Source organism: Odocoileus virginianus, chromosome 26, assembly GCF_023699985.2.
Source record: "Odocoileus virginianus isolate 20LAN1187 ecotype Illinois chromosome 26, Ovbor_1.2, whole genome shotgun sequence".
Lineage (NCBI taxonomy): Eukaryota > Metazoa > Chordata > Mammalia > Artiodactyla > Cervidae > Odocoileus > Odocoileus virginianus.
The window spans coordinates 39049451-39066172 of NC_069699.1; the positions used below are offsets into that span (position 1 = coordinate 39049451).

The 16722-nt window shown below is 38.1% G+C and overlaps 1 protein-coding gene across 14 annotated transcripts in view; it reads left to right on the forward strand.

Moving 5' to 3' along the window:
- The window catches only part of CFAP20DC (CFAP20 domain containing), a 282240-nt gene that overhangs the window by 79716 nt on the left and 185802 nt on the right, over positions 1–16722 (forward strand). For all 14 annotated transcript variants that reach the window (XR_011483719.1, XM_070455795.1, XM_070455786.1 and 11 more), the window contains one exon: positions 12775–12889. Coding sequence is in view for 13 of the 14 variants with exons in the window: in XM_070455795.1 (XP_070311896.1) it covers positions 12775–12889 (115 nt within the window). In the remaining variant the exon portion in view is untranslated. The remainder of the gene's footprint in view (positions 1–12774; positions 12890–16722) is intronic.

The window sequence follows — 16722 nt, forward strand, 5'->3', positions numbered from 1 at the left end:
CAGAGAGAGTTTCACTTCTTTTCTTATCTGGATTCCTTTTACTTCTTTTTCTGCCCTGATTGCTGTGGCCAACACTTCCAAAACTATGTTGAATAGTAGTGGTGAGAGTGGGCACCCTTGTCTTGTTCCTGATTTCAGGGGAAATGCTTTCAATTTTTCACCATTGAGGGTGATGCTTGCTGTGGGTTTGTCATATATAGCTTTTATTATGTTGAGGTATGTTCCTTCTACTCCTGCTTTCTGGAGAGTTTTAATCATAAATGAATGTTGAATTTTGTCAAAGGCTTTTTCTGCACCTATTGAGATAATCATATGGTTTTTATCTTTCAATGTGTTAATGTGGTGTATTACATTGATTGACTTGCGGATATTAAAGAATCCTTGCATTCCTGGGATAAAGCCCACTTGGTCATGGTGTATGATTTTTTTAATATGTTGTTGGATTCTGTTTTCTAGAATTTTGTTAAGGATTTTTGCATCTATGTTCATCAGTGATATTGGCCTGTAGTTTTCTTTTTTTGTGGCATCTTTGTCTGGTTTTGGAATTAGGGTGATGGTGGCCTCATAGAATGAGTTTGGAAGTTTACCTTCTTCTGCAATTTTCTGGAAGAGTTTGAGTAAGATAGGTGTTAGCTCTTCTCTAAATTTTTGGTAGAATTCAGCTGTGAAGCCATCTGGTCCTGGGCTTTTGTTTGCTGGAAGATTTCTGGTTACAGTTTCGATTTCCTTGCTTGTGATGGGTTTGTTAAGATCTTCTATTTCTTCCTGGTTCAGTTTTGGAAAGTTATACTTCTCTAAGAACTTGTCCATTTCTTCCAAGTTGTCCATTTTATTGGCATAGAGCTGCTGGTAGTAGTCTCTTATGATCCTTTGTATTTCAGTGTTGTCTGTTGTGATCTCTCCATTTTCATTTCTAATTTTGTTAATTTGGTTCTTCTCCCTTTGTTTCTTAATGAGTCTTGCTAATGGTTTGTCAATTTTGTTTATTTTTTCAAAAAACAAGCTTTTAGCTTTGTTGATTTTTGCTATGATCTCTTTAGTTTCTTTTGCATTTATTTTCTGCCCTAATTTTTAAGATTTCTTTCCTTCTACTAACCCTGGGGTTCTTCATTTCTTCCTCCTCTAGTTGCTTTAGGTGTAGAGTTAGGTTATTTATTTGACTTTTTTCTTGTTTCTTGAGGTAGGCCTGTAATGCTATGAATCTTCCCCTTAGCACTGCTTTTACAGTGTCCCATAGGTTTTGGGTTGTTGTGTTTTCATTTTCATTCATTTCTATGCATGTTTTGATTTCTTTTTTGATTTCTTCTATGATTTGTTGGTTATTCAGAAGCGTGTTGTTTAGCCTCCATATGTTTGAATTTTTAATAATTTTTTTCCTGTAATTGAGATCTAATCTTACTGCACTGTGGTCAGAAAAGATGACTGGAATGATTTCAATCTTTTTGAATTTACCAAGACTAGATTTATGGCCCAGGATGTGATCTATTCTGGAGAAGGTTCCATGTGCACTTGAGAAAAAGGTGAAGTTGATTGTTTTGGGGTGAAACGTCCTATAGATGTCAATTAGGTCTAGCTGGTCCATTGTGTCCATTAAAGTTTGTGTTTCCTTGTTCATTTTCTGTTTAGTTGATCTGTCCATAGTTGTGAGTGGGGTATTAAAGTCTCCTACTATTATTGTGTTACTATTAATTTCCTCTTTCATACTCATTAGCGTTTGCCTTACATATTACGGTGCTCCTATGTTGGGTGCATATATAATTGTTATATCTTCTTCTTGGATTGATCCTTTGATCATTATGTAGTGTCCATCTTTGTCTATTTTCACAGACTTAATTTGAAAGTCTATTTTATCTGATATGAGTATTGCGACTCCTGCTTTCTTTTGGTCTCTGTTTGCGTGGAATATTTTTTTCCAGCCCTTCACTTTTAGTCTGTATGTGTCCCTTGCTTTGAGGTGGGTCTCTTGTAGACAGCATATATAGGGGTCTTGCTTTTGTATCCATTCAGCCAGCCTTTGTCTTTTGGTTGGGGCATTCAACCCATTTACATTTAAGGTAATTATTGATAGGTATGGTCCCATTGCCATTTATTTTGTTGTTTGGGGTTCACGTTTATACCACCTTTCTGTGTTTCCTGTCTAGAGAAGATCCTTTAGTATTTGTTGAAGAGCTGGTTTGGTGGTGGTGAATTCTCTCAGCTTTTGCTTGTCTGTAAAGCTTTTGAGTTCTCCTTCATATCTGAATGAGATCCTTGCTGGGTAGAGTAATCTAGGTTGTAGGTTATTCTCTTTCATTACTTTAAGTATGTCCTGCCATTCCCTTCTGGCCTGAAGGGTTTCTATTGATAGATCAGCTGTTATCCTTATGGGAATCCCTTTGTGTGTTATTTGTTGTTTCTCCCTTGCTGCTTTTAATATTTGTTCTTTGTGTTTGATCTTTGTTAATTTGATTAATATGTGTCTTGGGGTGTTTCACCTTGGGTTTATCCTGTTTGGGACTCTCTGGGTTTCTTGGACTTGGGTGGCTATTTCCTTCCCCATTTTAGGGAAGTTTTCAGCTATTATCTCCTCGAGTATCTTCTCACGGCCTTTCTTTTTGTCTTCTTCTGGGACTCCTATGATTCGAATGTTGGGGCGTTTCACATTGTCCCAGAGGTCCCTGAGGTTGTCCTCATTTTTTTTTTTATTCTTTTTTCTTTTTTCCTCTCTGCTTCATTTATTTCCACCATTTTATCTTCTAACTCACTTATCCTATCTCTGTCTCTGTTATTCTACTCATGGTTCCCTCCAGAGTGTTTTTGATCTCACTTATTTCATTATTAATTTTTAATTGATTTTTTTTAAATTTCTTCTAGTTCCTTGTTAAACATTTCTTGCGTCTTCTCAATCTTTGTCTCCAGGCTATTTATTTGTAACTCCATTTTGTTTTCAAGATTTTGGATCATTTTTATTATCATTATTCTAAATTATTTTTCAGGTAGATTCCCTATTTCCTCCTCTTTTGTTTGACTTGGTGGGCTTTTTTCATGTTCCTTTACCTGTTGGGTATTTCTCTGCCTTTTCATCTTGTTTAGATTGCTGTGTCTGGAGTGGGCTTTCTGTATTCTTGTGGTCTGAGGTTCCTTTTTATTGTGGAGGTTTTACCCAGTGGGTGGGGTTGAACGATTGGTTTGTCAAGGTTTCCTGGTTAGGGAAGCTTGTTTCAGCGTTCTGGTGCGTGGTATTGGATTTCTTCTCTCTGGAGTGCAATGCAGTGTCCAGTAATGAGTTTTGCGATGGGTCTATGTGTTAGGTGTGACTTTGGAGAGCCTGTATGTTGACACTCAGGTCTATGTTCCTGCGTTGCTAAAGCATTTGCGTGGTATGTCTTGTACTGGAGCTTATTGGCTCTTGGGTGGTGGTTGGTTTTGGTGTAGGTATGGAAGCTTTTGGATGGTCTCATTCCTTAATGTTCCGTGTAGTCAGGAGTTTTCTGGTTTTCTCAGGATTTGGGCTCAAGTCTCCTGCCTCTGGATTTCAGTTTTATTCTTCCAATAGTCTCAAGGCTTCTCCAACTATACAGCACTGATAATAAAACTTCTAGGTTAATGGTGAAAAGATTCTCCACTGTGAGAGACAACCAGAGAGGTTCACAGAGTTACATGAAGAATAGGAGAGGGAGAAAGGAGATAGAGGTGAGCAGGAGGAGAAAAAGGGGACTCAAGAGGAGAGAGACAGATCTACGCAGTTATCTGTTCCCAAAGTGTTCTCCGTAGCCCAGACACCCACAAAGATTCACAGAGTTGGATTGGGAAGAGAAGGGGAATGGAGGAAATAGAGGTGTTCTGAGGTAAAAAATAGAGAGTCAAAAGTGGGAGAGTATCACCACACTCCTGAATAGAAATGGGAACTGAATATTGGATTCTTAAATGACCAAAATTTATATCACATACTACTGAAAAACAAAGATTGAAAATCTAGTGTAGAGGTTAGACTCTTTGAAATACAATATTTAAAAACAAAAGCAAAAACAAAAAAAATTTAGAACTGTATATGAAGTTCGGTTTAAAAATAGGGTTTCTCTCTCTCTCTTTTTTTTTTTTTTGGCAAGGTTATAGTGAAATGAAAATGAAAGTTAAGGAATAATAGAGGAGTATTAGAGGACTCTAAAAGGAAATAGGAGAGAAAAACAAGAAAAAGAAAAAAAAAGAAGAAAAAAAAAATTTTTTCCCTAATTAAAAAAATCGTAAAAATATATGAAAATGAAAGTTGAGGAGTAATGGGGGAGTAATAGGGAATTATAAAAGAAAATAAAAGAGAAAAAATAAAAAATAAAAAAAAAGAAAAAATATTTTTTTTTTAATTAAAAAAAAAAAATGTACATATATCTAGGAATTTCTCTGGAGTTGTTGCGGTCAGCGTAGGTTCAGTTCAATTTCAGATAGCTCCTCTTTCCAGCTTACACTTCTCGATATCTGTAGGCCCCTTCCCGTGTAGCCGGTGTTACCTTCAGGGATTTTAATCTGTTGCACCGGTCCTTTCTGAAGCGGTTCCCTTTGTTTATTTGACTTCTGTTTGCCGTCTCTTTGGTGTCTAATTTCCGCCCTGACACAGGCGGGCGGAGGTGATCTCTAATTTAGGTTCTCTAGTTCAGTTCAGTCCTGCTACGGGGAGGGCGGGGCACTGCAGACAGATACCGCTCTGTGTGGGTAGCACTCACCGTGTTCCGGTCACACTGGGTTTGCCCCGCTCACTGGTGTCTGTGCTTTCGCCGTCTACACTGCTCAGGCTCCTGGCTGCTCTATTTGGAGCGGGCCCTGCGTTGAGTGCGGTTCCTGTTTTCGGGTACTCCACAAAAGCGCAGATTCGGTTGCTCCTGCGTTTTGTGCCTTCCCCGGCCTGAGCGGCCCAGGCAGCCAGAGGCTTGGGCGCAATCTCCCCGGGTACGGCACACTTTTTCCCTCTGCGGCCCCAGCACGCACCGCCAGTCGGGTCTCAGGAAGTCTTTAGCTAGAACCCAGAGGCCTGTTTGCAGTGTGGGAGGGGGTGGCTTCTCAGGGGCTGAGTTTTCGGTTTTTTTTTTAATGAAAAGCAAATTTTACCAAGTATGTTTTCTGATCACAGTGGGATTAAATTAAAAATCAATAGTAATGAAATATATAGGGGGAAAAAACCTGTACTGTTTGGAAATTGAATAGCACATTTCTAAGTAATCCAAGATTCAAGGAAAAAAAATTTGGAAATTAGAGAAAATATTTCAAACTGAATAAAAATGACAATACAACATAATCAGAATTTGTGGGATGCAGCTACGATCATGCTTAGAGGAAAGCTTGTCATTTTAAATGTCTGTATGAGAAAAGAGAAAGATCTAAAATTAATTAACTAACTTTCCATCCTAGGAGGCTAATAGGAAAAAAGAACAAATTACAAATTACCAAAACAAGTAGAAGGAAAGAAATTATAAAAATAAGATCAGGAAACAGTAAAATTGAAAAGAAAGAAAAGTTTCTCAAAGGCAAAAATTGTTTCTTTTAAAAAAATGGAGTTGGTAAACCACAGCAGATTGATTTACTTAAAAAGAGAGAAGTCACAAATTACCAGTGCAATGAATGAGAGGGGATGCCACTACAGATCCTACTGATCCTACAAAAAAGGAATTTATCACAATAAAGTCAACAATCTTAAATGAAAATTGCAACTTACCAAAGCTGAAACAAGAAAAATTGGAAGTCCGAGTGGCCCTGTAAATCTATTAATTGAAATATAACCTTAATCTTACTAGAAAGAAAACTTCAGGCACAGATGGTAAAGAATCTGCCTGCAATACAGGAGACCTGTGTTCAATTCCTGGGTTGGAAAGTTCTCCTGTAGAAGGAAATGGCAACCCACTCCAGTATTCTTGCCTGGAGAATTCCATGGACACAGGAGCCTGGCCAACTACAGTCCATGGGGTTGCAAAGAGTCAGAAGCTACTGAGTGACTTAACATTAAAGAATAACTAGCAGCATTTTAAACAAATTTTTAGATAATAGAGGAGGAAACACTTTCCAAATCACTTTATGGAATTAAACTCTGTTATCAAACCTGACATAGATCATATGGCAGTTCTATTTCCAGTTTTTTAAGGAATCTCCACACTGTTCTCCATAGTGGCTATACTAGTTCGCATTCCCACCAACAGTGTAAGAGGGTTCCCTTTTCTCCACACCTCTCCAGCATTTATTACTTGTAGACTTTTGGATAGCAGCCATCCTGACTGGCGTGTAATGGTACCTCATTGAGGTTTTGATTTGCATTTCTCTGATAATGAATGATGTTGAGCATCTTTTCATGTGTTTGTGAGCCATCTGTATGTCTTCTTTGGAGAAATGTCTGTTTAGTTCTTTGGCCCATTTTTTGATTGGGTCATTTATTTTTCTGGAATTGAGTTGCAGGAGTTACTTGTATATTTTTGAGATTAATCCTTTGTCTGTTTCTTCATTTGCTATTATTTTCTCCCATTCTGAAGGCTGTCTTTTTACCTTGCTTACAGTTTCCTTTGTTGTGCAAAAGCTTTTAAGTTTCATTAGGTTCCATTTGTTTATTTTTGCTTTTATTTCCAATATTCTGGGAGGTGGGTCATAGAGGATCCTGCTGTGGTTTATGTCAGAGAGTGTTTGGCCTATGTTCTCCTCTAGGAGTTTTATAGTTTCTGGTCTTACATTTAGATCTTTAATCCATTTTGAGTTTATTTTTGTGTATGGTGTTAGAAAGTGTTCTAGTTTCATTCTTTTACAAGTGGTTGACCAGTTTTCCCAGCACCACTTGGTAAAGAGATTGTCTTTTTTCCATTGTATATTCTTCCCTTCTTTGTCGAAGATAAGGTGTCTGTAGGTACGTGGATTTATCTCTGGGCTTTCTATTTTGTTCCATTGATCTTTGTGCCAGTACCATACTGTCTTGATGACTGTGGCTTTCTAGTAGAGCCTGAAGACAGGCATGTTGATTCCTCCAGTTCCATTCCTCCATATGACCCAGCAATCCCACTCCTGGGCATACACACCGAGGAAACCAGATCTGAAAGAGACAGGTGTACCCCAATGTTCATCGCAACACTGTTTATAATAGCCAGGACACAGAAGCAACCTAGATGTCCATCAGCAGATGAATGGATAAGGAAGCTGTGGTACATATACACTATGGAATATTACTCAGCCATTAAAAAGAATTCATTTGAATCAGTTCTAATGAGATGGATGAAACTGGAGCCCATTATACACAGTGAAGTAAGCCAGAAAGATAAAGACCAATACAGTATACTAACACATATATATGGAATTTTAAAAAATGGTAATGATAACCCTACATGCAAAACAGAAAAAGAGGCACAGATGCACAGAACAGACTTTTGGACTCTGTGGGAGGAGGCAAGGGTCAGATGTTCAGAGAGAACAGCATTGAAACAAGTATACTGTCAAGGGTGAAACAGATCACCAGCCCAGGTTGGATGCATGAGACGGCTCAAGGCTGGTGCACTGGGAAGACCCAGAGGGATGGGATGGAGAGGGAGGCAGGAGGGGAGATTGGGATGGGGAACACATGTAAACCCATGGCTGATTCATGTCGATGTATGGCAAAAACCACTACAATATTGTAAAGTAATTAGCCTCCAACGAATAAAAATAAATGGAAAAAAAAAAAAAAAACCTGACATAGATGTTTCAAGAAAATTATGTACCAGTGTCCCTCATGAACACAGGTGTAAAATTCCTCAACAAAAATGCTAACACAATTGAAACTTACACCCAGAATATAAGGTTGGTTTCACATTTGAAAAGCAATCACTGTAATTCAGCAAATAGAATAAAGGAGAAAAGTAATAGGATTGTTTATCAATTTGCAGAAAAAAACATTTTACAAAATTCTACACCTTTTCATGATTTAAAAAGTCTCAAAAAAACTACAAATAGAAGAACAGTTTCTCTGATAAGAGAAACCTACATCTAAAATCATATTTAGTAGAAACTGAGTGAACATTTTCCCCTTATGATCAAGAACAAGGCAAGATCTTCTACTCTCATCACTTCTGTTCCATATATTGTGGAGATCCTAACCAAGACAGTAATGCCAGAAAAAATAAAAGGTATAAAAATTGAAAAAAGCAAAAGTTGAAATATTTATTTACTGAAGACATGGTTGTGTATGTAGAAAATTCTCAGGGACCTAGCAAACAACTGCTAAAACTCATGAGTGAATTAAGTAATGTCATAGGAAACAAGGTCTATATACAAAAATCAGTGGTATTTCTATATACTAGTGGCAATCAACTAGTATTTTAAAATTTTAAAATTCATTTTCCATCGTGTCATAAAACAAAATACATAGGAATAAATTTAACAAAATATATGCAAGACTTCTAAAATGAAAACTGTAAAGCATGTGACCTGCCTCTTGAGAAATCTTTATGCAGGTCAGGAAGCAGCAGTTAGAACTGGACATGGAACAACAGACTGGTTCCAAATAGGAAAAGGAATATGTCAAGGCTGTGTATTGTCACCCTACATATTTAACTTATGTGCAGAGCACATCATGAGAAACATTGGGCTGGAGGAAGCACAAGCTGGAATCAAGATTGCTGGGAGAAATATCAATAACCTCAGATATGCAGATGAAACCAGCCTTATAGCAGAAAGTGAAGAAGAACTGAAGAGCCACTTGATGAAAGTGAAAGAGGAGAGTGAAAAGGTTGGCTTAGAGCTCAACATTCAGAAAACTAAGGTCATGACATTGGTCCCATCACTTCATGGCAAATAGATGGGGAAACAGTGGAAACAGTTGCTGACTTTATTTTGGAGGGCTCCAAAATCACTGCAGATGGTGATTGCACCCATGAAATTAAAAGACGCTTACTCCTTGGAAGAAAGGTTATAACCAACCTGCTGCTGCTGCTACTAAGTCACTTCAGTCATGTCCAACTCTGTGCGACCCCGCAGACGGCAGCCCACCAGGCTCAGCTGTCCCTGGGATTCTCTGGGCAAGAACACCGGAGTGGGTTGCCATTTCCTTCTCCAATGCATGAAAGTGAAAAGTGAAAGTGAAGTCGCTCAGTCGTGTCCAACTCTTAGCGACCCCATGGACTGCAGCCTACTAGGCTCCTCCATCCATGGGATTTTCCAGGCAACAGTACTGGAGTGGGGTGCCATTGCCTTCTCCGTATGACCAACCCAGACAGCATATTAAAAAGCAGAGATATTACTTTGCCAACAAGGGTCCGTTTAGTCAAGGCTGTGATTTTTCCAATAGTCTTTATGTGTGTGGGAGTTGGACTATAAGTTGAGCGCCAAAGAATTGATGCTTTTGAACTGTGGTGTTGGAGAAGACTCTTGAGAGTCCCTTGAACTGCAAGGAGATGCACCCAGTCCATCCTAAAGGAAATCAGTCCTGACTATTCATTGGAAGGACTGATGTTGAAGCTGAAACTCCAATATTTTTGCCACTTGGTGTGAAGAGTTGACTCATTTTAAAAGACCCTGATGCTGGGAAAGATTGAAGGCAGGAGGAGAAGGGGATGATAGAGGATGAGATGGTTGGGTGGCATCACTGACTCAATGGACATGAGTTTGAGTAGGCTCTGGGAGTTGGTGATGGACAGGGAGGCCTATTATGCTATGGTCCATGGGGTCGCAAAGAGTCAGACACTACTGAGCAACTGAACTGAGCTGAAAGCATTGTGAAACAAATTAAACAAGGCCCAAATAAATAGAGATAACATGCAAGTAGATTGAAAGAGTCAATATAGTTCTCCTTAAATTGATCAAGATTCAACACAGTTCAAGTTAAACTCTCAATAACTTTTCTTTTTTTAGCAGAAAATAAGAGGATCTTAGTATCTGTATGGAAAAGCAAGGGCCAAACAGATCTTAGACAAAACCAACTTGAAGAATTTCTTTACCTAGTTTGAAGACTTACTGTGAATCTACAGTAATGAAAGCAGTGTGACATTGGTGTAAGAATGGGTAAATGAAGCAAATGGATTAATATAAAGAGTCCAGAAATACACATACATACATATTTATAGTCAATTGAGTTTCAGCAAAGCACCAAGACATTTCAGTGAGTAAAGAAGTCTTTAATAAATGATGGTAGGACAGCTGGATAAACATACAGAAAGGAAAGAACCATACACAGTACCTCACACAGTACAGAGAACTTGATATAAGATGAATCGTAGGCTAAATGTAGAAACTAAAGCTGTAGAGATGTGAAAGGAAACAGAAAAGTATTTTTACAACTTTGGAGTAGGTGAGGATCTCTTTTAAGACAGAAAGCACTGCTGTAAATAATGATCAACTGGACATCATGAAAATTAAAAATTTCTGCTAATTAAAGCTCATCATTAAGCAATAAACTAATCTAGATAAAGCATATGTGAGTCTTCTGTGTTCTATTCTTGATACTTTTCTTTCAGAGATTTCCAAATAAAAAGATACCATTATGATAACATGCAGGAAAATACTCATTTATATATATATATACATATACATATATATACATATACATATATATAAACACACAAACATATACATAAATGAGATTGAACACTAAAAGCTGTACATTTCAGTTATACAGATCTTACCCCAATAAATAAAAGAGACCATATCTGTTTATCTTTATGATATCTATTCATCATGCATGGTAGAATGTTGACCCTCTTGTAGCCTCCTGTTGTGCACAATACATATATTTTAAACTCCTTACCTTAGCATAAAGCCCCAGCATGATTTGGGCTGTTACCTCTCCTTTCTATCTCACGTCTCTCTCTTACCTGTTGAGTCCTAGCCCTGCTGACTTTACTGTCTGAAGTAGTTTATTTCTTGATGTTTTCTAGTTCAGTCTCTTTTTTTTGTCTCCTTCACTGCATTTGGGATAACTTGCATTTGTTTTATCTCATTATACTTTTTTTACCTGCCTTTTCCACTAGACTAGAAGCTCTAGGAAGGTAGCGATCCTGACTTTTTCACTGTTGCATTCCCCAATATATACCCAGGATGTTGCTTGGCTCAGGGAATATTGGTTGAAAAAGTGAATGAATGAATGTTCCTATTGTTCCATCTGTTGATGAAGTGGGAGTATACTCAGATAGCCCTCTGTTTGGAGTGTGGTCCATACCTCTTCAAATAAAAATGACATGGTCTTATCCCTACAAGCAAAGCAAACCTTAGTGAAATGGTGTCTCAAATAATTTTTTGGTTGATGACAATCAAACATTTTGTTTGATTCAAGGGAATTTTTTGTTCTTATTTTCTTTGTGGAATTGCTGTATGTATAGTCTTTCATCTCCTAATCAGTACTTGATACTGAAGAGAGTGAAAAGCAGCCCTTTTGACAATGCCTTACAAACATACTCGATCCTGAATCCTGTTGGTAAAATGTGTGAGCACACTAACCATACAGATACATTTATTATTTCAAATATATATAAACATGTTGCACTACTATATATGTAATGAAAGTTACATAGATACAGTTTAAAAGGTTGGTATGAAAGGTGATCTAATATTTTTTGCCTCCCCTTCATGTGTTGCTCCCACTTTGAAGAGAGTATCTTAGGGCAAATATTCCACATTTTCTTATCTCTGTAAGGGTAAAACCTCAGTAGTGTTAACACTTTTGCATTTTAAACCTTAACTCTGACAATGGCTTGAAAGGCTTTATTGCTTTTTAAATGAATTTATGGTATTGTTTAGTGCAGGTAGGATAGAATTTTTAGGTCTGGGGAATATTCTGAAATCATGTCTCCTAATATTTACTGTACCTGTTTTTAACATTGTTCAGTGATAGTTTTAATGAGATTAGAAAAGTGGGAAGGGAAGGCAAGGGATAGGTCTGGAAAATCCTGTGTTGATTTACACTATAGTTAATTACACTATAAATATTGGTAGCTGTATATTTGAATGAAATGTCTCCTTGAGGAATTGCTAATTGTAGAAAATTAGCAGTTAGTGCACCCAGACAAAGTTGCTCAAAAATATGGAAAATACCACTATTATTGGAGAATAAAAAGACAGTTTCTAAGGAAGCATCAATAATTCAGTATAGCAGCTTGAGACAGGTTTGGATATTTTAAGCCTGCTCTGTTACCTCTGAGACCTAAAAGAAGCAGAACATAAAAATGAGCCTCTATCAATTTGAAGCAAACCTAATCTCTGTGATCATAGCTGTGGTCTAAATCTATTAAAGATGTTCAAATTCAGTGTCCTTGGTATCACTGTGGGTTGACCTGCGTAGTGAGCAATAAACTTGTGTATTATAATTCTGGCTTGAAGATATGTGCTTAGAAAGTGAAACTGACAGTCAGTGTTTTGTGTCTGTCTCTAAGCAGGCCAAGAGCCTATATAAAATGACAGGTGAATTTTTAGGAAAAGAAACCCATAATGTTTTCCTATTTAGTAGGTGACAGTATGTCCCAAGATAACACAAGCTTAAGGGGCTGGAACAAGCATGGTTATTAAAGGCTAGCAGTTTCTCAGTTCATACAAATTGAATTTTTTCATAGGCTGGAAGACTAGTAATATAGGGTAGAGTACTGAAATAAATTAGCATATTAAGAGAATTTATACACTCAGGCATGTGAGCACTTTGAATTTAAGGAAGACATTTTATTACTTCTTCAAAGAAAAAGCAATTTTTAAATCCTGCATTTGATCTCCCTGTTGAAAAGGGCCTATATGATAGATTATATCATCTTGATGATTATCCAAAGAAGTGGTTATTATATTGATGGGAATCTTTTTCTCTTCTCTCTCTTTTTTCAGAATTACTGATTTGAGGAACATAAAAAGAAGATTGTATTTATCAACAGTCCACAAGGAATTGTCTTCAACCCCTCTTCATGCAAAAATCCCACTCTTCATGATCAAGCGCAAAATTGTAAGTGTCACATGAATATTGCTTAAAATATTAAATTTATTTCAGTAAATACTAATCCTGGGCCTACTCTGTATATGAAGCATTTGTTAGCTTCCATGATTGTATTAAAAATGAATAGATGTATTCTCTTCCCTCCAGTGAAAGAGCTTAAGATTTGTGAGGTGAAAAAATATAATTGTTTGAATATCTAGAATATCACCAAAACTGTGATAGGAAGCACTGTAGAGAGAGAAAGTGCTGTTGGTACAGTGAAAGGGATGGAAATCGATCTGACTGCAGGATAAGAAAAGGTTTCACAATTACACTCATCTCACACACTAGTAAAGTAATGCTCAAAATTCTCCAAGCCAGGCTTCAGCAATATGTGAACTGTGAACTTCCAGATATTCAAGCTGGTTTTAGAAAAGACAGAGGAACCAGAGATCAAATTGCCAACATCCACTGGATCGTTGAAAAAGCAAGAGAGTTTCAGAAAAACATCTATTTCTGCTTTATTGACTATGCCGAAGCCTTTGACTGTGTGAATCACAATAAACTTAGGAAAATTCTGAAAGAATGGGAATACCAGACCACCTGACCTGCCTCTTGAGAAACTTACTGTATGCAAGTCAGGAAGCAACAGTTAGAACTGGACATGGAACAACACACTGGTTCCAGATAGGAAAAGGAGTACATCAAGGCTATATATTGTCACCCTGCTTATTTAACTTATATGCAGAGTACATCATGAGAAATGCTGAGCTGGAGGAAGCACAAGCTGGAATCAAGATTGCCAGGAGAAATATCAATAACCTCATATGCAGATGACCCCACCCTAGTGGCAGAAAGTGAAGAAGAACTAAAGAGCCTCTTGATGAAAGTGAAAGAGGAGAGTGAAAAAGGTTGGCTTAAAGCTCAACATTCAGAAAACTAAGATCATGGCATCCGGTCCCATCACTTCATGGCAAATAGATGGGGAAACAGTGGAAACAGTGGCTGACGTTATTTTGGGGGGCTCCAAAATTACTGCAAATGATGATTGCAGCCATGAAATTTAAAAAAAAGCTTACTCCTTGGAAGGAAAGTTATGACCAACCTAGACAGCATATTAAAAAGCAGAGACATTACTTTGTCAACAAAGATCCATCTAGTCAAGGCTATGGCTTTTCCAGTTAGTCATGTGTGGATGTGAGAGTTGGACCATAAAGAAAGCTGAGTGCCAAAGAATTGATGCTTTTGAACTGTAGTGTCAGAGAGGACTCTTGAGAGTCTCTTGGACTGCAAGGAGATCCAACCAGTCCATCCTGAAGGAGATCAGTCCTGGGTGTTCATTGGAAGGACTGATGCTGAAGCTGAAACTCCAGTACTCTGACCACCTGATGTGAAGAGCTGACTCATTGGAAAAGACCCTGATGCTGGGAAAGATTGAGGGCAGGAGGAGAAGGGGACGACAGAGGGTGAGATGGTTGGATGGCATCACTGACTCAATGGACATGAGTCTGGGTAAACTCCAGGAGTTGATGATGGACAGGGAGGCCTGGTGTGCTGCAGTTCATGGAGTCACAAAGAGTTGGACACAACTGAGCGACTGAACTGAACTGAACATGAAGGAGATTATTCCTGGGATGGACTTTGAAGGACTGTATTAGTAGAATTTCAACAGGTAGAGATGAAAGACTGAGCATTTCTAGCATACGTGAAAATGTGGAGGCTGGAAAGTGCGGTGTATTTGGAGAACAGAGAATGATGCAACATTGTTCCCAGATTTCGTAAAGTAGCCTTAAGGAAACCTCAGTTCTATAATCCAACAGCCTGGTACAGGTTGGGAGATTTGTGTAACCTCCGAGACACCAAGCAGAGTAATGTATAAGTAGGTAAGCAGTAGGTTACAGGCTAATAAATTTTGACCTGATAAGACTGACTAGTCTTTTTCAAATGTCAGTCATTTCAGTACTACTCTCATGACTTTACCATGTTTGGATACTAACTGTTCCAGTGTAAATAATACTTTTCCTTTTAAACCAACTCAACTTTTTTTTTTACTTAAATTTATTTTTTTTAAGTTATATCATACTTATGAATGGAAAATCAGTATAACTTTCCAGAAATAGAAATTATCCATTAACAATAAACATACTGAAAACAAACAGTATTTTAGAGTCTAGCTAAGTAAAGGGTTCTGTCCTGAGGCCTACTCTTTTATTAACAGGCGTTTATCAAGAGTTAGATATATGTTGAAGCATTTTCTTGGGCATAACTAGGATTGAAACAAAACTGATAGAGGGAAATTTTTATTCTGTGATCCATAGCCACTTAATGCCATGCCCATGAACAGTCTAAAACCATTTCACATACAATGCATATTCCACTCTTTGGGAGCCACTTTAGAGAGAAAAAGAAGCAGTTAAGCTTGGTTTAAAGAGAACATACAGTCCATTCTGTACTTGGGAAGATTAATCTGGTAATGACATTTGGAATGGCTTGAGGGGACTAAAAAGTGCAGACGAGGAAAACATATGCAGTGCTCCAGATTGGAATTAATAAGGACTAGGGCAGTAGAAGTGGAGGAATGGATGTGAGATAACATCAGAAGCTTATGGTCCAAAGAACTAAGACATACTTAAACAGAGCGGTTCTGTATCATGTAGTACATGCTGCCTGAGCAGAACCCACAGTGACTGCGGAGCACCAGGGGGATGGTCAGAGAAGAGCTCCTAAAGAAGAAGATGCCTGAGTTGGGCCCTGAAGGATATGATGGCATTAACCAGCTTGAGTGGGGGTGGTATTCCTGGAAGAGAAGGAGTAGCAGTGAGAGTAGCTGCATGAGATGTGCAGTAAGTCCAATAACTCAGTGTTGCTGAAGAGAGGCGGTAGGAAAGTAGTAAGGCTGGAGAGGAGAACTGGGCAGTCTCTTGATGGGCCTTGTGTTTACAGCCACAGATCCTGAACTTCTATCTCACAGGTGATAGGGAGCTACTGAAGGGCTTGCAGGAGGAGTGCCTGGTCAGATTTGCATTTTAGATGGAATATCACTTTGGAGGATGGGTGGGAAGGATGAGACTGGAAGTCAGCAGGACCAGTTAGAAAGTCAGTGCAAGTGTAGCAAGAAGGTAAGCTCCATGAGAGCAGGGTTTTGTATCATTTTTTCATTTGTATCATTTTGTCGGTCTAGGACCTGACTCCTCCTTGACACTTGGAGATTCAGATGGTAAAGAATCTGCCTGCAGGTTGGCCTCCAACTAATAAAAATAAATGAAAAAAAAAAAAATAATAATCTGCCTGCAGTGCAGGAGACCCAGGTTCAATCCCTGAGTTAGGAAGATACCTTGCAGAAGGGACTATCCCACTCCTGGAATAGCAATCTGGAGAATTCCATGGACAGAGGAGCCTGGTAGTGATAGCTTACTGTGAATGATATTGAATTCATGATCTACAAAGAAGAAGTTTTATCTTCAGAACAAGGACCCAGTTTGATCACTCAAAAGCTTTTGTGTAGAGGAGTTTTATTAAAATTTATAAAGGGACAGAGGAAACTTCTGACATAGACATTACAAAGGGGACGGAGAGTTCTCCCCTCACTAATCTTAGCAAGGGAGCTATATACTTTTTTAATGGGTTATTACAGTAAATCAAAAGAATGTCTCAAGGTTGTAAAGGTCTTACCAGACCCACTCCCAGAATATACATTTTAAGATAACAGGATTAGTCAGAAGGTTCTTAAGAAGGAGAAACATGTCTTCAAGCAGGATACATTGTTGTTATATAATCATTGGTACAGAGTTTAAGGGAAAACATATCCTTGAGCAAGATGAGTTGTTTTGTTGTGCAATCATCAGCTCTGGGCTTAAAGAAAA